The 26294-nt window shown below is 32.9% G+C and overlaps 2 protein-coding genes across 4 annotated transcripts; one reads left to right on the plus strand and one right to left on the minus strand.

Annotated features, from left to right (window-relative positions):
* Positions 1-60: 60 nt before the first annotated feature.
* LOC140806797 (uncharacterized) lies at positions 61-15415 on the plus strand. 3 transcript variants are annotated; one of them, XM_073163380.1, is made up of 16 exons: positions 89-238; positions 357-467; positions 668-818; positions 1432-1529; positions 10655-10716; positions 10804-10895; positions 10975-11098; positions 11648-11734; positions 12357-12438; positions 12569-12676; positions 13525-13625; positions 13855-13920; positions 14021-14112; positions 14331-14387; positions 14706-14769; positions 15071-15415. In XM_073163380.1, the coding sequence occupies exons 3-16, from the start codon at positions 814-816 to the stop codon at positions 15203-15205; spliced, it is 1173 nt and encodes a 390-aa protein (XP_073019481.1). In that variant the 5' UTR covers positions 89-238; positions 357-467; positions 668-813; the 3' UTR covers positions 15206-15415. The 3 variants fall into 3 exon arrangements, with proteins under 3 accessions (XP_073019448.1, XP_073019544.1, XP_073019481.1); XM_073163347.1 differs by lacking the exon at positions 357-467 and having other exon boundaries at positions 61-238; XM_073163443.1 differs by lacking the exon at positions 357-467 and having other exon boundaries at positions 87-238; positions 733-818.
* Positions 15416-18348: 2933 nt separating this feature from the next.
* On the minus strand, positions 18349-19592 carry LOC140810237 (amino acid transporter AVT1I-like). Its single transcript, XM_073168111.1, has 2 exons — positions 19012-19592; positions 18349-18932 (listed from the first exon to the last, which is right to left on the minus strand). Exons 1-2 carry the CDS (start codon positions 19549-19551, stop codon positions 18417-18419), a joined length of 1056 nt encoding a protein of 351 aa, XP_073024212.1. The 5' UTR covers positions 19552-19592; the 3' UTR covers positions 18349-18416.
* Positions 19593-26294: the final 6702 nt, after the last annotated feature.

The following is a 26294-nucleotide window of genomic DNA, read 5'->3' on the forward strand; positions in this document are numbered from 1 at the left end:
TTGACCCGTCTCACAGATTATGATCCGTGAGACGATCTCACATGAGACTCACTCTTATTATTATTATTATTAGAATAGATTGATTTTTCTGCAACCTTCATCCTGGCTCTACATAAACAGCCTTTCAGAATAATACAAGTGGACGGTGTTTGCAGAATCAAGAAGAAAGAAGTGAGAATGGAAAAAGGAGAAAACTCAGGGACCACCGCCTCCGGTGAAGATATTTGGGCTAAACTGGGTAAATTGATAAAGAATAAGAAGCAAGACATGATTTTTTGTAATGTTTTTTTAAGTTTAAAAGACTAAGCTTCTTGTTTCATCTTCTCTTTTTTATTTTGGGTTTTAATCTTTATTAGATTGAGTCAACTCTGCGATTTGTAGAGTTTCTGGGTCTCTGGAAATTTGATTATTAGAGTAAGATTGATCAAAGTACTGTAGTGTGTGACCTTTGCTTGGCATAACGAAAGGTGTGTAGTGTTGTGTTCCTTGTGATTTTTTTGGTTGAAATATTTCTTTTTTCAATTCAAATGATTGCCTGTTTTTGGGAATGTCAGCAAGCTGGAATCTTTTTGTGTCCCTTGTACAATTTTGGATTTTTGCTGGTGACTTAGATTCACTCTTTCTCTAATTTGGCCTTCATAAAATATTTGCTTCCATCTTTCTTCAGTGCCTTTGGACTCACGATATCCAGATGTAGAATTGAGATCTGATAATGTCACTGTCTTATCGGAGATCAATAGTTCTTCAAGTGAAAAGCAAGAGTGGTGCAGGATAGAAAAGAACAAGGATCAAGTTTCTGCCTTGATAAAGAATATGTGGTTTGTGATTTTTTTTTAAAACTTGTGTTTACTGAATTTTTCTCTGATTTTGTGTTAGTTTTGTGAAGAGTTTTTGTTGTGATAGAATTGTATCTGCTCAAAACTGAGCCATTATCTTTCTGAAAGTTTGTTGGAATGATCTTTAAATCATCTATTAAATTGCTGAATAAAATTTTTGCCTTTAACAATTGAAGCTTGCAGTAAAACTGCTGCTGTTGGTCTTGAGAATGAACTCTCTTTTTGAATAAAACATGAATTGGCTTCAACAAAAAGTTAATGTCATGGATTCTTGGTTCAAATTTCATTTATTTGCCAATGGGGAATATTTGTATTAGTTTTAATGGTTTTAATAATCTGATACTCTAACAATGAATAAGTGTTTATTAAAAGTTTGGCGACAAGATCTGTCCCTTTGAAAGGTATCTATGTGCTGTGCATTAAACTTTGGTCTATAACACTATCATTTGCTTGACATTTGATACTGATTGAAATTTTTAGAGAAAGACAGTTGCATGTTTGATTCCTTTTGAGGTGCTATATATTCTGTTATAGATTGCGATGCGTACTTTTAAAAATCTCCAAGCACTTGACAGCTATGTTTTTTGCTAGCTAGTTCTCATTCGATACTTGTTGATGACACGGTGATTCAAGGTGATGATACAGCTGCCATCACTTGTGGCAGCGAAATAATCCTGGGTCCTGAGGCTCAAGGTAAGAGTTAATGTTGGTCATTTCAATTTTTTAGTTGGTAATGTGTTTGACTCAGTGTGGATGTCATATTATGGAACTCTTGGTTGGTGGTAAATGTCTAACCACCTCTGTAAGTGTTGTAGCTGATCCTCTACAATAGCAACTATTATTCATGCCTACTTGTTATTTTATTATAAGAAAAGCTGCAGGGAATAATTAACTATTATGATGAAACGGAAGCTGAGTTGGTGCAAAACAGAGAGAAAATCTGCAGAAAAAACATGTATTAGAATGAAGGAATAATTGTCTTTTGTTTGAACCTGTTCTTTTACCTTCTTTTCTTCCCACCATCAGCGTAACACTACCCTTCAGCTTTGTTTAGTTCAAACATGTGATACATCGCCAACGAGCATTGGAGGAACTTTACCACTAAGTTGCTGTGAATGCTTGAGATATTTTTACGGAATCTAATGTTCAAGGAGAATTGTTGCGTATTTTCTTAATTGCTTGCAAGTGCACAACATCAAGTTGTAATAAAATGTATTTTCGAGTACAAGTGTCGATCCCACGAGGAGTATGTATATAAATGTATATTAATGCTTGTAATTAAAATAGTCTCGATTTTATTTAGAAAAATCAATTAAAAGATTTGTTTGCAAAATAACTAAATTGAAAATGGATTTTTTAAATAAATAAAATACCAAACTTTAGCAAATAACAATGGAATAAAAGATGTAGAGGTCCGATTTCACTCAACTATCCACCATGTGTAATTTCTTGTAGTTATGTTATAACAATTCTTCTTATTCATTAGCCAAGAATCCTATAGTTATCTACTCCCTCTCTCGAGTGTTAAATAGATATTGGTTATCTAAAATTTGATTGCAATGTTCCCATCAACAATCTACAAATAAATAACACATCAAGCACTAGATTCTCTATAGGCTTCAATAGCAATATAGGTCCTCCCAAACTCTATAAATACCATTGATGTATGTTTCTCTTTTCTTGTTTATAATTTCTTTTCCAAGTGATAAATTGTAAACATATAAATCATTCAACTTATGGCCAATAAATTGAAAGCATTAAGATTAGAACAATACAAATGAACAATATAAAGAACTTAGTTCATAGGTTCCAACATATGATTTCAAGTTTTGTTCCATCATTCCTCTAGAAATAAAAATTAGTTCATAATAACACAAGCAAAACAATAAAACATAGTTCTAAAACAAGACATATCAAATGAAAAATAAAAGAAAGAAGAACTTAGAACAAGATTTTGAAGTGCTGTTTCCGTCCCTGGATTTGTGCAAAAGATATTTCTCAAGAACTAGAAGAACTTGAGCCTTCAATAATTTCCAGCAGCCTCCACTCCTTCCTTGGCTCCCCAATACCCTAGATGGTAAGTAAATGATGCCTTTTTATAGTCCAGACAAGTCTCAAATCGTAGCACACCATTTTCATAGACTTTCATGCGCAGCCCACAAAGTTACAGATTTTTCGGACTCTGTTTTTCGAAGACCGCAGGTGCGCTGCTGTTTCGGGGAAAACTTTCATTTTCGAACTTCAGTGACCGCGGGTGCGGTAGAACAAGGATGCTTCGGCAGATTTTCTGAAATTCGATTTTCCTTGACCACGGGTGCGGTCTCTTTGTTAGCGCGGGTGCGCTGGAGCTTCGACAATTTTTTTCTTTCGCACTTTCCAATTCAACACTTTACTAGTCCAAATTCTCATTCTAAGCTTCCAAACTAAAACAACAAAAACAACAACAAATCACATAAAACCCGCTCAAGAATCACAAAATTCTAAGTTAAAAACAAGTAATAAAAGTACAATAAATTGCACTTATCAAACTCCCCCAAACTTAATATTTTGCTAGTCTCGAGCAAAAAACAAGCAACAAACAACATAAACAAACAAGTCATGAAATATTTTAAAGAACTTGGCCTCAAGATAAATTAACAACTCTTCATGCATTCACAAGTCAAATCAATCCAACCACTTTTTCATTCGGATAAAATCACGCAATCGGTTAATTTTCTTAACTTCTAATTTCTTCAACTCATGTTTCAAAACATTGCTCAATCGATTTCAATTTTTACAAACACAAATCAAGAGGTCCTTTATGGTAAAGACTTGGGTTCAAAACCATATTTATTCCTCAATGGAAGTGTTTATCGATTGTCCATAGGCTAAATCCTCCCAAACACTCTCCACTAGTATATTGGACACGGAGGAACGTGAGTTCGTAGCGTTGCTAGGAGTCTTAGAGTCAGTTAGGGTGCACAGGGGAGTGGGGGATTTCAGATTGTGGTTGGGGGATTCCTCGGGTTTGTTTTTTGTTGGGTCTTTTTACAATTCATTCTTCAACAATTCAACTACCCAGTCTTTTCCATTCTTTCGCAATATCTGGGATGTGCCTGCTCCTACAAAGATTCAAGTTTTCACGTGGATAGTGGCATTGGAAAAACTACAAACTTGTGACTCCGTGCAAAGAAGATGACCGTCCTGTGCTTTAAGCCCGAATTGGTGTTGTCTATGCCGAAAAACTGAGGAAAGTCAAGATCACTTATTACTACATTGCTCATTCTCACATAGCATTTGGAACAAGGTGTTTCAAGAAATCGGGTGTCTGTGGATTCTTCCGAAGAAGGCAAATGATATGCTCATATTAGAACCAAGTTGGCAAGCAGGGAAAAGACACTCCAGATTTTGGTACATGATTGTTCAGTGCACATTTTGGTCCATATGGTTGGAAAGAAACACTAGAATTTTTGAAGATAAATTCGGGTCTTTTGAAGAAGTCTGGGAAATATTGAAGTTCAGAGTTGCAAGCTCGACGGTAGTTCTGCCGGAATACAAACATCTTACAATCTCGGATTTGATTAGGGATTGGAAATACGTATGGTCGTAGCAACGGTGGTGTGATATTGTAAAATTTCTTTAGCTTGCGGATAACTTATCCGCTTTTGTAACCATTAAACTCAGTTTTAATAAAATTTTTGTTTCCTCTCAAAAAAAAAATAGGATTTGCAATGCTTGTAATGTTAGGCCTTGGCTCATGACTACAAATGAAGATTAGGAATTCAAATAAGGGAGTAAGTTGAATTGTATCTCTTTTGCAAACTCCATTTCTTTCTTTCATCTCCATTTTTTTTTTCATTTCATCTCTTTTTTCTCCCATTTTTCTCCAACTTCTTCAATCAAACATCATTCATCATTTTTCTTTTTCTTTTCTTTTGTAGGATAATATCACTTTCTTTAATCTTTTGAATTCTTACTCCCTTGAGAAGGTAGGAAATAATTGTATAAGATATTCAAAAGGTTGGTAAATGTGGGCTACATGAAAGGATATCGAATGAGGGTCTTTTACACATATTAACGTGTGCCATTCGAATTCATATAAGCTCAAAGAGGTGACAAATGATAAATTATTTTTATTTGGTAGCTTGAAAGGCTCAATCGATCCAAAAAATCACCTAAATCATTCCTAAATCATAGTTTATCCGTATTTCGCCTCGAGTGTTGTTTGGATAGTTCTAGAGAAAATCTCAATTCACCAACACAAAGTAGAATCTAATCATCGTGAAAAATGGTGTCTCAATGCATCAAACAAATATATATATATTCAAAATAAAAGTGCTTGGCTTCAAAGAAATTTTAATAACACAATTCTTTTCTCATATAGGCTCAAGAGGGCATCAACTGAATATTTATGAACAATATAAATAGGCCCAAATAAAATCAAAGATCGCCTCAATCATATATGTGCTTGCAAAAATTTATTTCAATATCAAATGAAAATCGCAGAGTTGTATAGAATTTATAAGTCTCAAATTTACCAAATCTCATGATTGTTCTCTAATTTTTTTAAATTGATTGATGGACATTAATGAAATGCATGACCTTTCTTCTCAATACAAAAGTTTTTTTTCATCATTGGCCATTTCAAATAAAAAATTTCATGGCTATGACACTACAAACACACAAGCAACAAACTCACAAGAAAAAATAAAACACTCAAATAAAACTAAATAAAATGAACAACACACAAAATAAAATAATATCTCTCCCCCAAACTTAAATACGTGCATCGTCCTCGATGTAAATGATCATGAAAGTTAGACGAATACACATACCTCGGGCAACGACCGTCAGTGGTCATCGCCATTCTCATCATCTGCGTCATCTTGTGGTGGTTGGAACTCCGGCGGGTGGTATATGGGCGGCCACTGTGGAGGAGGTGGAAATGGATTACCAAAGGTTGAAGCTGATGGAAATTGCTGAGCTAAGACAGACGTAAAATCCATCATATATCCCATAAATGTATTGGTCCTAAACTGAAACTCATTCATGTCTTGGCGTTGATTTCTCATTTTTTCTTCCAAATGGGTCAACCTATCTCTCATATTTCCTTGTTGCGGTTGTGGTTGTGGTTCTTGAGCTTGAGCCTGGGCACGTCTTTCTGCAGCTCTTCTGTTGAATTCCCTTTCAGCTCGACGTGCCTCAGCTTGTTCACCTCTCACTGCCCTATGTGGTTGAACTACCACAATGGCATTTTCGGCTTTAACAATTCTTCATTCACTGCACAAGTCACTCCCGCATTCTGGCGTAATTTACCCTGTTTTCTTCAAATCACCAACTTCTAACAAAGAGACCGCACATGTAAATTACGATGCAAACAGGTTTTGGGACGAGAAAGCGGAGGAAAATATGGAAAATTTTTGAACAAAAACATTATAAAAGAAAGGGGATTTGATCTGAGTTTCCCCCGAACTGAAATTGGATTAATGCTTACTGCTCGGCATTGGGAGGAGTTTGGCAGGCAGCCACAAGATGCTGTCATTACGTTGGTAAGAGAATTTTATGCTAACCTTAAGGTTAAGCATGAACAATTGAAGGTTTTGGTGCGAGGTAAAAATGGTAGCTTTTGATGCACATACTATCAATACGATGTATGGTATACCTCTATGTATGCATGATGAATATGAAGAATACCGGACTGAGCAAGTTGATTATAATAATATTCTTCAAACAACATGCATAGAGGGAGCGGAGTGGAGAATGAGAGAAGATGTGCATGTCAGCCTAGCAAAATCTGATCTGAAAAGAGTTGCCAAAGATTGGTATTCCTTTATTTCTGCTAGGATTAAGCCTACCGAGCATACCACCACCGTCATCAAGGAGAGGGCAATCCTTACTTTTTGCATCATGACAGGGAAGACAATTGATTTAGGTCAATTGCTTCAGAGTTCGATGCTTGACTATGCAAAAGGTAACTCTCCTAGTGGACTCCTCTACCCTTCTCTTATCACTGCATTATGCCAGAATGCGGGAGTGACTTGGGCAGTGAATGAAGAATTGTTAAAGCCGAAAAATGCCATTGTAGTAGTTCAACCACATAGGACAGTGAGAGGTGAACAAGCTGAGGCACGTCGAGCTGAAAGGGAATTCAACAGAAGAGCTGCAGAAAGACGTGCCCAGGCTGAAGCTCAAGAACCACAACCGCAACAAGGAAATATGAGAGATGGGTTGACCCATTTGGAAGAAGAAATGAGAAATCAACGCCAAGACATGGATGAGTTTCGGTTTAGGACCTATACATTTATGGGATATATGATGGATTTTACGTCTGTCTTGGCTCAGCAATTTCCATCAGCTTCAACCTCTGGTAATCCATTTCCACCTCCTCCACAGTGGCCGCCCATATACCACCCGCCGGAGTTCCAACCACCACAAGATGACGAGGATGGCGATAACCACTAACGGTCGTTGCCCGAGGTATGTGTATTCGTCTAACTTTTATGATCATTTACATCGAGGATGATGCACATATTTAAGTTTGGGGGAGAGATATTATTTTATTTTGTGTGTTGTTCATTTTATTTAGTTTTATTTGAGTGTTTTATTTTTTCTTGTGTGTTTGTAGTGTCATAGCCATGAAATTTTTTATTTGAAATGGCCAATGATGAAAAAAAAACTTTTGTATTGAGAAGAAAGGTCATGCATTTCATTAATGTCCATCAATCAATTTAAAAAAAATGGAGAACAATCATGAGATTTGGTAAATTTGAGACTTATAAATTCTATACAACTCTGCGATTTTCATTTGATATTGAAATAAATTTTTGCAAGCACATATATGATTGAGGCGATCTTTGATTTTATTTGGGCCTATTTATATTGTTCATAAATATTCAGTTGATGCCCTCTTGAGCCTATATGAGAAAAGAATTGTGTTATTAAAATTTCTTTGAAGCCAAGCACTTTTATTTTGAATATATATATATTTGTTTGATGTATTGAGACACCATTTTTCACGATGATTAGATTCTACTTTGTGTTGGTGAATTGAGATTTTCTCTAGAACTATCCAAACAACACTCGAGGCGAAATACGGATAAACTATGATTTAGGAATGATTTAGGTGATTTTTTGGATCGATTGAGCCTTTCAAGCTACCAAATAAAAATAATTTATCATTTGTCACCTCTTTGAGCTTATATGAATTCGAATGGCACACGTTAATATGTGTAAAAGACCCCCATTCGATATCCTTTCATGTAGCCCACATTTACCAACCCTTTGAATATCTTATATAATTATTTCCCACCTTCCCAAGGGAGTAAGAATTCAAAAGATTAAAGAAAGTGATATTCTCCTACAAAAGAAAAGAAAATGATGAATGATGTTGATTGAAGAAGTTGGAGAAAAATGTGAGAAAAAAGAGATGAAATGCAAAAAAAAAAAATGGAGATGAAAGAAAGAAATAGAGTTTGCAAAAGAGATAAAATTCAACTTACTCCCTTAGTTGAATTCCTAATCTTCATTTGTAGCCATGAGCCAATGCCTAACATTACAAGCATTGCAAATCCTATTGACCAAGTCATAGTTGTCCAATATACTAGTGGAGAGTGTTTGGGAGGATTTAGCTTATGGACAATCGATAAACACTTTCATTGAGTACGAATCTTGATCAATTTTACACACACCTCATTGCATCAAATATTTATTTAGTATTCCTTTCTTGAATGAATATGGTTTTGAACCCAATCTTTACCATAAAGGACCTCTTGATTTGTGTTTGTAAAAATTGAAATCGATTGAAAATGTTTTGAAACATGAGTTGAAGAAGTTAAGAAAATTAACCGATTGCGTGATTTTATCCGGATGAAAAAGTGGTTGGATTGATTTGACTTGTGAATGCATGAAGAGTTGTTAATTTATCTTGAGGCCAAGTTCTTTAAAATATTTCATGACTTGTTTGTTTATGTTGTTTTGTTTTGCTCGAGACTAGCAAAATATTAAGTTTGGGGGAGTTTGATAAGTGCAATTTATTGTACTTTTATTACTTGTTTTTAACTTAGAATTTTGTGATTCTTGAGCGGGTTTTATGTGATTTGTTGTTGTTTTTGTTGTTTTAGTTTGGAAGCTTAGAATGAGAGTTTGGAGTAGTAAAGTGTTGAATTGGAAAGTGCAAAAGAAAAAAATTGTCGAAGCTCCAGCGCACCCGCGCTAACAAAGAGACCGCACCCGTGGTCAAGGAAAATCGAATTTCAGAAAATCTGCCGAAGCATCCTTGTTCTACCGCACCCGCGGTCACTGAAGTTCGAAAATGAAAGTTTTCCCCGAAACAGCAGCGCACCTGCGGTCTTCGAAAAACAGAGTCCGAAAAATCTGTAACTTTGTGGGCTGCGCATGAAAGTCTATGAAAATGGTGTGCTACGATTTGAGACTTGTCTGGACTATAAAAAGACATCATTTACTTACCATCTAGGGTATTGGGGAGCCAAGGAAGGAGTGGAGGCTGCTCGAAATTATTGAAGGCTCAAGTTCTTCTAGTTCTTGAGAAATATCTTTTGCACAAATCCAGGGACGGAAACAGCACTTCAAAATCTTGTTCTAAGTTCTTCTTTCTTTTATTTTTCATTTGATATGTCTTGTTTTAGAACTATGTTTTATTGATTTGCTTGTGTTATTATGAACTAATTTTTATTTCTAGAGGAATGATGGAACAAAACTAGAAACCATGTGTTGGAACATATGAACTAAGTTCTTTATATTGTTCATTTGTATTGTTCTAATCTTAATGCTTTCAATTTATTGGCCATAAGTTGAATGATTTATATGTTTACAATTTATCACTTGGAAAAAGAAATTATAAACAAGAAAAGAGAAACATACATCAATGGTATTTATAGAGTTTGGGAGGACCTATATTGCTATTGAAGCCTATAGAGAATCTAGTGCTTGATGTGTTATTTATTTGTAGATTGTTGATGGGAACATTGCAATCAAATTTTAGATAACCAATATCTATTTAACACTCAAGAGAGAGAGTAGATAACTATAGGATTCTTGGCTAATGAATAAGAAGGATTTTTATAACATAGTTACAAGAAATTACACATGGTGGATAGTTGAGTGAATTCGGACCTCTAGATCTTTTATTCCATTGTTATTTGCTAAAGTTTGGTATTTTATTTTATTTAAAAAATCTATTTTCAATTTAGTTATTCTTGCAAACAAATCTTTTAATTGATACATCCCAATGAGCATCGGAGGAACTTTACCTGTGAGTTGCTGTGAATGCTTGAGAAATTTTTATGGAATCTAATGTCCAAGGAAAATCTCAGATGTGCATTTCGCTCCATCTTGGTGTCCAAGCATCTGAAGCACTTTTCAGGACGCCATATAGTTGAGGCTCTGCTTTTTCAATTTCCAAAGTAGCTCATATTATTTTTTTCAAACACTAATGATGTTGGCTTCACACGTGTCTATCTTTATTATGCACTGTAGAGTTGAAATGCATCAGCCATCAGTTATTCAGTTAATTAAAAAAATTACTTGAAATGTGATAAGATTGAAGTGCAGTAGTATTTGGTATAATAGCAACTAGTTCATTTTTTAGATTTCTTTACCAGCTGGTCAATAACAAAGCTTTCTGAAGTGTATTTTACAATTTCTCTGATGTTTGTAATTATTCCCCCAACCATTAATCTGTTAGAATTCAATACCTCTCCACATTTGTAAGAAGTTTGTTTGTTTAATCACAAACGATTGATGGTTACTTAAAATAACTAATATTTTATAAATTTCATATAAATTGGGGACTTAAGTTACCCATCTTTTAATGCTACCAGGGTTTATGAAGTACAGATTTAAAGTAATGCCAGCCGAGGAAATTTGCAAGAAACAGCTGCAGGTGACAGAATCCGGCCTCAAGTGTAATCTCTGTTATCACTTAATTTTGTTGATACAGTTGACATTATTGTAAATTTGTCTATGCCAGATAGTTCTTGATCCCGAACATACAAAATGTTCTATTTGTTTAAGTGTTTGGCATGACGTTGTAACTGTAGCTCCCTGCCTTCACAATTTTTGGTATGTCTCTTAACCTCCTCCTATTCCTATCAATTTCCATCTCAGATTTTTTTTATCAGTTACCTCCTGTCTCATCCAGCAATGGGTGCTTCTCGGAGTGGTTGAAACAGTGCCAAGAGAAACATTCTAGCATTTTATGTCCTCAGTGTAGAGCAGTTGTACAATTTGTTGGAAGGAACCATTTTTTGCATAACATTGAAGAGGTAAGGGATTTTCCGCAGCCAGTATTGTATATAGCTGTTTATTTGTTATTAACTCACAAATTCAATCAGAGAATGTTTTCTCCATCTTGTCTGACTTTCTTAAATCTTTTAATAGTCGGTCACTATTTTCATCTGTGTTGGATTTTTTGTTCTTCTTTTAGAATTGTAGCAAACTAGAGTATCTTTTTTGTCAAGCATTTTCCTATTTACTTTCTTGTCAAATTTCATGTTGTCAACTATAACAGCACTTTTTTTTCTTCCTTTGATCATGCAAATATGTAGGCAGATAGATGCCGGTGGGTTGTTTCCATCCAGTTCTTTGGTGAAAATTTGGTAGTCCATTAAATTAATAAATATGAATTTTTGTATTTTGAACCTAATTTCGGTTGAGAAAAGCTCAGAAAATATATTCATGATGTTAAGTTCCATAAAGCTAAAGTCCAAATTCCAATCACGTAGAATGCACTCTTGCATCAGTTATTTGGCCTTTTGGAATGAGAGGGTATGAAATATAATTCTTTGTCTTAAATTCTTATTTTATCTGCGCAGGATATATTGCAAGCTGATTCTACTCTTAGGCGTTCAAGTGAAGACATTGTACTTTTAGATTCACATGCGTCAATTAAATCTCCCCTTGTAAGTTGTATATTTTGTTGCCTTGATCAGAAAATAAGTCAGGCTTAGGCTGCAACGAGGGATGAATTTTTAGCATGGTGAACTTGAGAATTCGTTATTTCTTTTCTTGTGTCATTGAAGTTATATTATTTGTTTGTATGCTTATCTATAAACCTGCTGCTATGCTTAATTTTTGCTTTGTGAGTCATATATATGCATTTATAAAATCAATGATAAAGCATTTAACGTTTTGTTTCTTCTCTCCTCTAAAGGACACTACAAGTTATTGAAGGACTACTTTGCACTGTGTGTTCAAATGTTTTAAGTAACTTACTTATACTATTCATTCTTCTGCATATACCCCATCCCACTAAATAGAAAAATCCTAGACCTTCCCATCCCACTTTCCAATTATCCACCAAACAACTTTGTAATCGATTCACTTCGGAAGCATTTGGATACTAAGTATTTTCTAAAATTTCTGATCGAGTTGAACATGGATGATTATAAAAAGCTCTCTAACCATATTTCTAGATGCATTTTACGTGTGTTATGTCTAATTTTTCATCTTACACATCGTAAGCTGTCAGAATTTGGTACATAAATTTAGAGTGACTGCTGACTGCTAATGTTTTTTTTATAGGTAATCAGCAGCGGAAGGAAATTTAGCAGGAAGAGAGCACGTGCTCCACCAGATGAGGAGAATGCACCATGCCCTCAATGTGGTAATCTTGAACATTTTATGACTTGAAATGCGAAAATTCTGGCTAATATTTTGGATAAGGCAGATATACACCACTGTATTTTCATTGCAAACCATTAGCTACTTGTGAAATTGTCATGCATGTATCTCAGGCAACGAGTATGCTGGTTTCCAATGCAACCAAAGCACAATTCATCTTCAATGTCAAACGTGTGGTGGGATGATGCCTTCCAGATCAAATGCCAGTGTACCACAACACTGTAATGGTTTCCTTTCTTTGGGTTGGGGGGTGGAGGGCTCTGCAACTGTTGTTAGAACTAGGGCACTGGCAAAATTTTGACGTATTCTGATTGTAAATTCTGAATAGTTTTGTATATTTCTTGCCTGTATCATGTACATGGTTTAATTTATTAGGTTGAACAAACCTGAAAGTTTCAACAAAAGCCTCCTACATGAACCCTAACCACTAATTAACAAGAAACAAGTAAAAGAAAGAAAGAGGAGGGAGGAAAAGGAAATTGGTCATGGACTATCTAAATTTAGTTTTCCTTAATACTCTTTTGGAACGTTAAATAGGCATTTTCATTGTAGGTCCTGACATTACTGATGCAATACTTCAGAGTGAAATCATGTCCGAGATTATTGGGACTGAAGATGACCTTCATGACTATTTTCATAACATGGCAAAAAAAAAGTCATTTCCTACATTTTCATTTTTGAACAGATATTCTTAGGACTAAGCCTAAGCAGTAAACTGTCAAGAGTTTTTAGTACATAGTTGAAGTATTGTTTCATTACTATGGTTTGTGCCTTTGCCCATAAAAACCTGCCATTCAAGTGTTATGTTACCTTGATGATGGTCAGGTTGTTATTTACTTTGTAAATGATTATACATGTGACTGGCATCTCTGTTCTTCTAGAAGTAAGTAGAATCTAACTCGGAACTACCATAAATTGTTTGAATGTGAAAACAATGTGCACTGGTAGGAAAACCATTTGTTCTTATGCATATATTTGCTCTGTGGTGAACTGTTTCGGTGTTAAATTGTATTTTCACCATATATTTCAACAAATCTGTACGAGCATCAGAAGATTCCTTTCTTTGAAGGTTTAGGATGTGATCGTGCATTTTGTGGTGCCTATTGGCATTCCCTGGGGGTTACAGGAAGTGATATCCATCCTGTCTGCAGTCGTGAAATTTTAAAACCCGTAAGCACATTGTTTTCTCCTGATGCTCATGCTCATTGATCATTAGCTCAGTTGCTGGTTGAGTGCTTATGGATTTTGTTTTTGACTTACTTTAATGTGTCTCGTCATTTTGGACAATTGCGAAGTGCGGAGTTCCTTATCTTTCATCTTGTAAATATTGTTGTTTTTTTGTTGAGAACGCCATTTTCTATGTTTTTGTTTTTTCTTCTTGATGAATATTATTCTGCAGATTACGGAGCGGTCTGTCTCTAGGATACCCTTTTTGGTGCATGAAAAGAATAGACACGAACAAGACGTATGGAAAATCTTCATACTTCTCTTTCTTTACTTTGTTCTTTTCTTTCTTTTTGTTTGTCTTCAGGTTTATGTCTTCACATACTCTTTTCTCTTTGCAGATAACTGAAAAATGCGTAAGGCAGATGGGAAGATCATTGCAGGATGTCATCTCAGAATGGGTCACAAAAATGAATAACCGAGAAATAGGCAAGTCCTCTTTCACCACTTTTTTTATCATTTTTTTCATTTTTTTTCCTGAACTAAGACAAATATTGTGCCTAATGTCTTCTGTAACTTGACACGTCTTGGATATCCTTGATGTCACTCTGGGTTAGTTTAGGATTTTAATTGGTGTGCATCTGCTTTGGAAATAAATACTGTTGATTTAAATATTTTGTTTTGGTTTTATCTTCTTTCTCTTTCAGACAGGACAAGGCTACCATTGAATCATTCTGAGATGATCAATCCGCAAACATTCGTCTGCAAGTAAGTTATTCTGTACATCACTATGTTATATATGTCTGCTTTATGCAAATCCAGTCCATGTCATATTATGTAAACCCGAAAAAGTATTGAGAACTTAACGAATTCTGAACTTGGAATTTACTGTTTATTGAATATAATTAGACCTCTTAAAGTTTGTTAAAGATAATGGCTGCCACCGTGCTATTTACATTATCTTCCATTAAATCTAATTAGCACGCATGATGATCAAAATTCTATATCTCTTCTTGTCATAACTCTATTTTTACTTTGAGTCCAAGCACAAAGTAAATCGTTGTTTTTGTTTGTCCTTAAATGCAGTGAGTGCTACGACAAATTAGTCTCGTTTCTCTTATACTGGTTCCGAGTCACATTACCAAAACATGTAAGCTTCTGCTTCCTTGAGCAATTTTCAATTTCAGTGGCTCATGTTTATAAACTTGTATTAGTTAGACATCGAGTGGAATATTATAGGCACGTTTTTTAACAACTTTCTTTCTGATTGTAGCCTAGCAATTTTTGACAACTTTCTTTCTGATTGTTTTAACTCGTATCGGCGATTCTGTCATATATCATTTCACTCATCAATATTCATTAACTAAGCCCAGGTTATTTTCCTCGTGGAAATAATTGATGTTTATATGGATGGCTATTTGAATGATAACATTATTTGTAAATTTTTGTAGTACCTACCTCCGGAGGCACTACAGAGGCAAGACTGCTGGTACGGATCAGCATGTCGAACACAGCACCATAACGAAGAACATGCTCGTAAGAAGAACCATGTATGTCGCCCGACGAGGGGGGGTACCCATATGTAGTAATATTTTCACTATGCTGTCCTATGTAGTGAAATGCTATGCAAAATCTGGCAAAACTTTACCAGTTAATGTTACGTTGTTGATTGTATCCTTTTATGTTACTGTAATAGCCATCATAATGTCACTACTTTTATTGTGCCTTGGGTTTCCTAGGCATGTAAATGAATCTAATTGGAAATTTTCCAAATAAATTTAAGACTTTGAAGTCGAGCTCGAGCTTGATTTGATAAGTTTAGAACTTATCAATAAGTTTGTAAGTTTCTTGATGTTTATATTAATAATCATATTTACATATGTTTCCTAGTTATACAAGTTTGTAATTTTAGAAACAATTTATTTTATGATATTGAAAGAGATCATGGTTTTATACATTGGTATTCCAAAAAAATTATCATGTTATTAATTAATCAAGTCTAAGCCGGGATCGAAAAAAGTTTTTATTTTAGAAATATTATTAATTTATCGAGTATTAATTTATAAATATTCTATGGCATATATTTGAGATAACTAACATATGAAAAGAAGTTTATACAATCGAAATGTAAGGAGTCTAAATATAGACTACTTTTTAAAAGTGTGTGTGTCTATATATATATATATATATATATATATATATATATATATATATATATATATACGATTCGATTTATATATATGATAAATAATAATATTTGTAACAAAAAAAATAATATTTTTTATAGATAAGATAATGTCAAATATCTATTTTATAAAAGAGTAGGTCTCATGTGAGACCGTCTCACGGATCTCAATCTGTGAGACGGGTCAACCCTACTCATATTCACCATAAAAAATAGTACTCTTAGCATAAAAAACAATATTTTTTAATGGATTATCCAAATAAAGATCCGTCTCACGAAATTTGACCCGTGAGACCGTCTCACACAAGTTTTTGCCTTTATAAAATCGACTTGTGAGATACTCTCATAATTTTTTTTTGTGAAATATATAGTCGATTTTATAAAATAGATATTTGACATGATCTTATCTATAAAAAATATTATTTTTTTGTTACAAATATTATTATTTATCATATATATAAATCGAATCGATCTGTTTCATATACGTAAATACTTGATATCGTCCCAAGATACCTGTGTATAATGTAATAATGCCAAATTTTTGTTCTCAATATGATTTCTAACTTCGAGGCAAACAAATTAATTAAATGGAAAGTAAATATGTGTCCATAATTAATTGGTGACGTGTAGTGAAAAAACTAAACCACTCTCGTTTTGTCTGACTACTCAAATTTGATTTGCGGATTGATGAGTTCTTTTAGAATTTTTATTTTGGGACTTTTCCGTAAAACTCTTTCCTGTTTTATTCGATTAGTTGTCTTTCGTGTTTGTTATTACAAATTTGTCTTTCGATCAAATTTGTAATTTTCCATTTTTTAAAATAAATATCTCAAGAGAATATAAAACCAATCATATATAAATCAATTATTTCCTAATATTATACTCAAACCAAATATTTGAAAACTCTCGAGGCTAAACCAAATGCAACCTTATATAGATAATTAATTGCTAAAATAAAGAAAATGATCACACACACACACAACTCCATATTCATAAAGTTGAGTAATCAAGCAAACGTCGCCAGTTTAGGCTCGAGTTGACGAACAAGGCAACGATCAAGAAGATCATCAACTGAAGTATAATTGTATTCAGGGAACGTACAATGCCGACGCTTCCAAGTCATCCTCCGTTAACTCGAAATTCATCTGACATCCTTGGATGAATATATTGTGAATGATCGAAACCTTCTGCGGAGGCAATTTTTGGAATGGTGGCAATGCACCACTTATTCAATCCACTTCATACCCATATTCCGATGGAACAAATCTCTGATTTTACTTTTTGGTAATAAAAATAAAACCCATTATTTTCATGCAAAAATTGTAATCAATATTTAGTAATTGAAGGAATTAAAAATCAGAATGAATCACCTTTAATTTACATTGCCTGCCTCTTTCATGGCATTGATAATCTTGAGCTGTTCGAGATGTTGAGGAACTGCAAGTGCGGATATCACGATATCCACCTCTTTCACCAATGAAACGAGCTTATTGTGCTCGTGGAGTCCACCCTTTTCGAAAACAAAGAAGAATTTACTTGCAGATATTAAAAATTGAGAAAATAGTTAAATTTGTCTGCTGATCCCTCATTTTGATTTTAGTTCTATTAAGTTACGAGTCAGTTTTAGTGCAATGACATTCTGATCTTGCTGCAATTTGTCATTTTTTCCCAAGGATGACCAAAACCAAAATGAGACCAACTACACTCTGATCTTACTGCAATCTGTTCAGTTGTATGTAACCCGAACTTAACAGCATAGGCTTTTTTATAACAGAAGTCTCTATCAAACAAGTTTTTTTAATGACCCAGCAACCCATGGCTGCTACCCGTCGATAGCACTTAGTAAATATCCGAGCTGACATAATACAATACAAACCATGTTAGTCAGGTAAATTTCACCGAGTAAATCTTATGTGAGGAACTCGTCTGAAAAAATATTGATAGGAAGAGGGGATAGACAGATCATTTGGTCGGATGGTGTAAAATCGTTGAGACTTAAAAATAAAGAACCATAAAAGCAATTTTCCTTAAAATTGGGTATCGTCATGCCAAATTGCCAATATATAACTTTTGGAGCCTACACAAATGAAAACTATTGGGCATTACTCAGCTCAGAAAGAACATAGATTGGGTCCTTTGCTCGTCGACAATATATAAAACAAACAATGATATTGTGCTGAAAAATATGTTAAATTGTTTAGGATCTCAAAAATCCCTCCAAATAGAAATTTTTTTTCGATAAATATAAAATATTCTGCGAGTATATCATCTGTAGCATATTTAAAGAATTTCTGCAAACTCAGGTGAATGAAAAATGAACGTCTCTAAACGTTCGTCGGTTTATGGCCTTGGAGTATTGATTTCAATGTTTAGTTGGAGACATGAACACTATATTATTGCATGCGATTTACTGTTGGAAAATAAGATCTAGACGACATTCATCAAGAAAAATAGAACCGGGTGCCTTAAATATGTAACAGAAAATGAATACACTCGTTTTCCATTAATTATTTTATTGCGTTTAAAGTTCGTTCGGGAAATGAAAAACACTTGGGGGTAATAATTTTCCCTTGACAATGCTTATTAGTGTGGATAATGGAAAGGTTATATGTTTATAGGTTTTGGATTATTTGTTTCAAAGACGCGTAGGTGCCGGTAACGAGGATAACAAGACCCATCAACACTATGAATCCGATTATCGCCACTTCAACGCCCAGTTTTCTATAAGCACCTGAAATCTTCAAGTAGCAAAAGCTTGGAAGTAATATCGAAGCTGTGACGTTCAAAAACGCTCCAACCAGTGCCATTAGACACCCGAAAAACGGTAGTGTTGAGGCCACAATGGCACTGCTGATCACCAAGATTGTCCTGACAAAGAAACCATGAGATTTCTTCCCACGATGAGATTGTATCAGATCTTCGATTCCTTCAACAATTGGCCTTAGCATCAGTGCGTATTTCGCTAAAGGAGTGACAAGGGCAGTGTAGATAGCCACTTTAGAGCTAATATTATTCGTTGGGAGGTTCAGTGTTATCTGGGATTTTACCTCTGAACCGAACATTAGGTATCCCGAGATTGCCATGCATGCACTAGTAACCGAACAAAAGAGAAAGCATACAAGCAGAACCTACAAAAAATTATGAATTGTGTCAGCTTTAGGACTCGACTATTTGAAGAAGATCTAGTGTTTCGAGAACTGAATTTACCCAAAAGAATTGTCGTCGGTTTCGCATAGAAGTGTACAATGTAGGGAATACAGGATGAGCACCGTAACTGAACATGTACAAGCTGAAAGCCGTAGGGATTCCTGTCCAATTAATAAGTGTTCCCTTTTTATGAAACCCAATGTCATCAGATGTACCGACCCATAGAACCGATCCAATAGTCACAACACAAGCTAGAACTCCAGTGGCGGATACATATGAAAGAGCTCTCATATTGTTAATCCAAACAGTAGGCATCAATATTAGTGTCACGATTATGACCAAACTTTGTCTTCCGCCAATGTTGATGCCATGAAAATCGAGTTCCAACCTCGCTAATAAGTCGTGCAGATTATCCACGAGAATTATCAGGAAACCTGTGGCAACCAAGTACAGTTCAATATGCATGAAAATCGAGACAACCATTCGTCCTCTGGTGCCAAAAGCCTTGTCTCCTACATCGGGATAGGTTCGTATATTCAGGTCAAAATCCATACACCTTTTGATCAACAAGCCTGTGTAGAAGGTTGCACTAGCAACCATGAACAGAAGAATCAAGCTTAGCCACCCGCCATTCGACAAAGCATATGGAATCGACAAGATCCCAACACCTGGAAACGAGAAAACGTAGAAATTTTAGTTTGCTAATGAAAGTTGAAGGTTTGGGGGATATTCAAGGAGGACATAAACATGCCTACATACCTGATAAGGAATTTAATCCATTAAAAGTTGTCTCGAAAAACGAAGCACCGTCGGTCTTGAGAACTCCATTTCCTTTCTCAACATCATCGTTGGAAGCTAGGAGAGGAATATTGGTGGCAGAGCTGTGATCTTGTTCCTTTGGGTTCATCTTTATGTTTCTTAGTTCAAAATTTGAAGAGTACGTAGGAAAGCTGGAGCTTTTGTCTAAAACAGGCGATAACTTATAGTATGCATGCGTTCATATATAGTTTTTTTTTTTTTTTTTGAAATAACGTTCATATATAGTTGATCTGTGACATTTATAGATGAGTATATCTCATGTTAGACCGTCTCACGGATCATAATCTGTGAGACGGGTCAACCCTACCCATATTCACAATAAAAAGTAATACTCTTACCATAAAAAGTAATACATTTTCATGGGTGACCCAAATAAGATATATGTCTCACAAATACGACCCGTGACACCGTTTTACACAAGTTTTTGCCTTTATAAATATGATTGTGTACTATATATATAAATATATATCTATACTATATATAAACGTTGGACCTAACAGAAACAAAAATGGACAGCAATTTTTTCTTCCAACTTTGCTCTTATGTGATACTAGTATCACACTTTTGTTTTTTATTTTAATTTCAACAAACACTTTTATTTTTAATTTTGTTTAATCTTCCACAATTCAAATAGCACTTTAGTCCCTCGATAATTTGCCGAATTTCACTATATGTTTCGATAATTATAAAAAATACTGGACACACACGCGTGTGCAGAGTGACTAGTATATATCTATACGATATATAAATGATGGGCCTATAAAGACAAAAATGGACATCAATGTTTCCTTCCAACTTTGCTATTATTTGATACTAATATAATACTTTTGTTTTTTTTTTTTTAATTTCAACAAACACTTTTATTTTAATTTTTTTTTTTAATTTAAGCACTTTAGTCTCTCGATAATTTGTCAAATTTCACTTTGGTCCTTCGATAATTATAAAAAAGACTGTAAACACACGCACCGCTTGTGCGGTGGACTGAATAGTATATATCTATACTATATATAAAGGATGGGCCTAATAGAGATAAAAATGGACACCAATTTTCTCTTCCAACTTTGTCCTTATGTGATATAAATATTACTCTTTTGTTTTTTACTTTTATTTCAACAAACACTTTTATTTTAATTTTTTTTAAATTTTCAACCATTCAAATAACAATTTAATCCCTCAATAATTTTTGTCAAATTTTACTTTAGTCTTTTGATAATTATAAAAACGATTGTACACACACGCACCGCTTGTGCATAGTGACTTGTCTATACTTCTATACTATTTTATTAAGGTTGAGGTATTTAGAGTAACTAACTTTGGTGTCATGGTCTGTTTTAATAATTATATATATTAATAAAATATTAAAATTTTAATGTAATTTATATGTAGTTCAGTAGATAAAGTCATCGTTTCTTGGGTTTATGTTATACGTTCAATTCTTAATTATGTCATTTTTTTAATTATTTTATTTTTCAATTTATTTTTTAATTTATATATCAAAATTACAGTGTAGCTCTCACTGTTTCTTATAATTTCATTTTAATCCTCGTTTAAATATAAATCAAAAGAATTATAAAAATATTACGCGTCGTTGCACTTGTATATATAAAGGTTGTGCCTAATAGAGACAAAAATAGACACCAACTTTTTTTTCCAACTTTGTCCTTATGTGATACCGATATTACACTTTTGTTTTTTGTTTTTGTTTTTTAAAATTTCCACAAACACTTTTAGTTCTATTTTTTAAAAAAAAAAATTCGATAATTCAAATAGCACTTTAGTATATCGATAATTATAAAAAAGACTGTACACACGATTTAAAAAAAAAAAGCACAGAAAGAGGCAAAACTACCGTCACTTTACATTATTTAAAATTTATAATCTATGAGCGCATTAGGGTTCTCGAAAACCTAAATTGCTACAACATTCCTCCTCAAAATAATAAGGGGGATTACGAAAATTCATAAATAAATTTAATATTTCCATGTGAATAAAACAAATTTCCACACCAATGATGATATGATAAATTGACAAAATTAAATTGCATAATTTGTATCATTGTGACAAAAGTCTGAGACGATAATGAAATCAAACAAAGACGGCGACGGCAGCCCCCCACTGTCTCCTCTCACACACGAAAACAAGCACACAGTTCTTTGTTCTTTTTTTTTTTCCTTGAGAAAAATTATTGCTACGAAAACCACAATCATTTAGAATACACTCGAATCAAGCATTGAAAATATGTGAACTTAATTTCCATTCTTTTACAGTCAAAGATCTCTCGCATCATCATCTATTGTTATCTCAATCACGCCATATCTTAAGGATCAAATCTCTTTGCCCAGATACCATTTTCTTGCACAGATCAAATAAATAAATGTTTGAAAGGGTGGGATGTTGTGTAAAAGAAAAAACTTATGTGAGACGGTTTCACAGGTCGTATTTGTGAGACGGATCTTTTATTTGGATCACCCATGAAAAAATATTACTTTTTATGCTAAGAGTATTACTTTTTATTGTGAATATGGGTAGGGTTGACTCGTCTCACCGATTATGATCCGTGAGACGGTCTCATATGAGACTCACTGTGTAAAAAGCTAGGTGAAAATGAGTTCTTTATTGGGCAAAACTTTAGTTCATTTTCCCATTCTCATATCTTACCACACGTGTGTGTGAAATAGTTGATGGAATATAAATTGGTATATTTTAATCCACTTTTTTTTTCACAATTTTTGAAAAAAAAAAACGTATTTATATTAGAAAGGAAACGAAGAAAATTATAAATGAATCGTTATTTTAAATAATTTATCGAAAATAATTAATAACTTTTATCTGCTCCTTTAAATAGGAGCGGAAGTTGAAAAATCTTGGAATTATTGTAAGTAAAACGATAACAAACTTATCAAACACATCAAACCTTTAAGGATTTTTTAGCCAAACTATTATTAGAAAAATCACCAACTTTTTCTTCCAATATTAAAAAAATTTATGAATTTTCTTTAAATTATAAATTTTAAATACTGTAAAGTGACTGTGGTTTTGCCTCTTTCTGTGCGTTTTTTTGTAAACTTACAGAAAACTTCGAATTGGAAACAATAATTGTAGAAGGAGATGCAAAAGAAATATACCTTTATTCAAGAATTCAAAAATAAAATAAATGTGTACTTTTTATTTCAAAATTCGCAAATATTATTATTCTGACGTAGATAATTACGTTGTAATAATTATCTTTATTGAAATCGAGAGACGTGGTGTCCAACTCTTAAATGACATAAAATATTAAATATATAAATTACCAAAGCAGGTTATGCCATAAAAATATATATTAATTGAGTTATACCACATTGAAATCCACCGTTGGTTCGGTCCTCCGTTCAAACCATCTAAAATTTGTCCACCACAAGAACAAATCCACTTTTTCCACCTCCTTTTTTCATATCAAAATTCTTCGCTCACACTCCATTTCAATACTTTAGTTACTTTGTACACGTAGTGCATGTGTGTACGATTTTTTTATAATTATCGACAGACTAAAGTGAAATTTGACAAATTATCGAATGATTAAAGTGTTATTTGAATGGTTGAAAAAAAAAGTGTTTGTGGAAATTTTAAAAAAAACTAAAAAATAAAAGAGTGCAATATTGATATCACATAAGGGCAAAGTTGGAAGAAAAAATTGGTGTCTATTTTTGTCTCTATAAGGCCCAACCTTTATATACACTGTAGATAAATAAAGTGCTATTTAAATTGTTGAATTTTTTTTTTAAAAAAGTGTGTGTTGAAATTTGAAGAAAAAAAAATTAATATTGATGTCAAATAAGGGCAAAGTTGGAAGAAAAGTCGGTGTCCATTTTTATAATTATCGAGAGACTAAAGTGAAATTTGATAAATTTTCGAGGAACTAAAGTGCTTTTTGAATTGTTGAAAATTTAAAAAAAAATAAAAGTGTTTGTTGAAATTTAAAAAAACAAAACAAAACAAAAATGTAATTTTTTTTTTCGAACTTTGATCTCATTTGATACTAATATTATATCTTTTGTTTTTTTAAAAAAAAATTCAACAAACACTTTTATTTTTTATTTTATTTTCAACAATTCAAATAGCATTTTAACCCCTCGATAATTTGCCTAACTTTAGTCTCTTGCTAGTTATAAAAAAAAAAAAAAACTGTCAAATTTCACTTTATAACATAATCCTGAATTCTTTAGAACGTGTCTTGATCTTCCAGATTTACGCGCACTTTTCTTTGAGAGAATCTTTTAGTTTCTCTTCTGAAATATTTATTTATTGGTGAAGATAATAAGGAACGTGACGCCGCATGATATGGCTGGGACCATGACCTATACATAGATAATGTTTATTATTATCTTCTGATATTTCTATTTTAACTCATCATAAAAACAAATATTACACTTATCTATCTACACATTAAAAGCTCACAACCTATTAGATACATTAAAGTCCAATAACCCGAAACATTAGCTGATCATTTTATTTTAGGCTTACCTTAATGGACAACCCACAACACATAATTATTCATATAGAAGCTCACATAAGTAAAGATCTAACATTGAAAACTACATTAATTCCTTCCTCAATATCATTAAACCATCAACATCAGAATTATAATATATACAACGACATGGAATGTTTGTATTTATACAATATCATCGTCACGAATATTGTATATATTTAATGTTCTAAGAGTTCATTCGAGTATGAAAATTATGTTGCACGACATGAACATGACAATTATTATGATTTATAGCCACAAGAGTCAATTCTTTGTTAAGTCAAGTCCTTTACTCCACCTCTTGTCTAGAGATGATTGTTTTGCCTATGAAATTTCTCTTTACGTGCACATTAATGATCATAGGTTTGTAATGTATCATACGCCTCATGATAAGTCTCGAAGTACAGTGATTTATTGGAAAATAGATATTCATAAAAAAATAAAGATAACAAATTTGTATATTGGTCTCTGCTATTTTATAAATGACAAGCCACAAAAAAATTGTTTCAAGTGTTATTTTATTTTATTATTCTGTTGAAATGAACTGAAATTTTCATTAATAAGAAAGTCTAATGTTTTTAGTATTGTGATTTGATTTGATTGAGGTATTTAAAACACATGATCTGCAGTTAAAACTTATATTACACCTAATGTGTGTGCAGATATTCTAGTATTATATTAAAGTTTCACCTTTTTGTATTAAATATATTCATGTGTTGGTGACGTCTTCTATAAATAACTTTATAACTTCCAATTTCCAACAATTTCAACTCTTCAATCCCTCCTTTTGTACAAATTATTTAATACTTAACAAATTTATAGGTATTTCTATATTTATATCATTTTCTATTTCAAATTATTAATTATATATGATTAAAAAATTGTAACAACAAAATAATATTTTATGTATACAACTATCGTGTTCATCCAACGTATGTGTCGACGGCTGGTATATATGATATATGAAACTTTTGTTGCCATACTTAGACATTGGAAGAATTTTTTTTGCCATTAATATAATTACAAAAAAAGTTAAAATAATAATAATAATAGAATACCAAAGAAAAAAAATAGTGTGGCTACGTAATTAAAAAAATCTCAAATTAAATCTTTGATATAACACAACCCGATATCTTTTAATATAATATTTTCATGTAATTTAATCTTTTTACTCATGTCGTTGATGTGTCCAGTGTCATTTAAGTACTTTTGTAGAAGAATGACTAAAATAGTAAAGCAAACAACCAAAATTTGATTTTGGTTTTTATCCAAAAAGTCGCATACCGATGAAGATATTATTTAATAGTCTAAGTCATGGTCTTTCTTGTATTTTTTTAACGTGAGACTTTGATTAAGTTCTCAACAATTCGATTGCGAATTTTTTTCCTTAAATATAATATATCTCGCGAGTATATATATCATTTGTAGCATATTTAAAGAATTTCTTCAAACTTCAGGTGAATGAAAAATGGAAGTCTCTAAACGTTCGTTGGTTTATGGCCTTGGAGTATTGATTTCAATGTTTAGTTGGAGACATGAACACTATATTATTGCATGCGATTTACCGTTGGAAAATAAGATCTAGACGACATTCATCAAGAAAAATAGCACCGGGTGCCTTAAAAATGATACCGAAAATGTATATACTCGTTTTCCATCAATTATTTTATTGCATTTGAAGTTCGTTCGGGACATGAAAAACACTTCATCATTTGGTTTGTGTGATATGATAAGTAAATGATATATAATAAAAGTGATTATAAAATAAAAAGTATGAATAAATAACACATTATGATAAAATATATAATGTACGTTTGACATGATTTTAACTTGTTTTATTTTTTTTGTTAATTATATTATGATTACTAACATGCTCTCATCATATATTAATTAGTAATATATTTTCTTAAAATGATTGAATAAATAAATATAATTTCTAGAATTAATTTATTTAAAAAATTATAAATAAAATTAAAATATTGTATGAATTATAAATTTTCATTAATTTCAATTT

This window comes from Primulina eburnea, chromosome 1 (assembly GCF_022965805.1).
Source record: "Primulina eburnea isolate SZY01 chromosome 1, ASM2296580v1, whole genome shotgun sequence".
In the NCBI taxonomy this organism is placed as follows: Eukaryota; Viridiplantae; Streptophyta; class Magnoliopsida; order Lamiales; family Gesneriaceae; genus Primulina; species Primulina eburnea.

Coding starts and splice junctions, on each gene's coding strand:
- LOC140806797 (XM_073163347.1), top strand. CDS start 178: ATGGAAAAAGGAGAAAACTCAGGGACCACCGCCTCCGGTGAAGATATT. Junction 819..1,431: donor GCCTTGATAAAGAATATGTG/GTTTGTGATTTT, acceptor TTTGCTAGCTAG/TTCTCATTCGATACTTGTTG. Junction 1,530..10,654: donor CCTGGGTCCTGAGGCTCAAG/GTAAGAGTTAAT, acceptor TAATGCTACCAG/GGTTTATGAAGTACAGATTT.
- LOC140810237 (XM_073168111.1), bottom strand. CDS start 19,551: ATGGTTGCTAGTGCAACCTTCTACACAGGCTTGTTGATCAAAAGGTGT. Junction 18,933..19,011: donor ACCGACGACAATTCTTTTGG/GTAAATTCAGTT, acceptor AATTTTTTGTAG/GTTCTGCTTGTATGCTTTCT.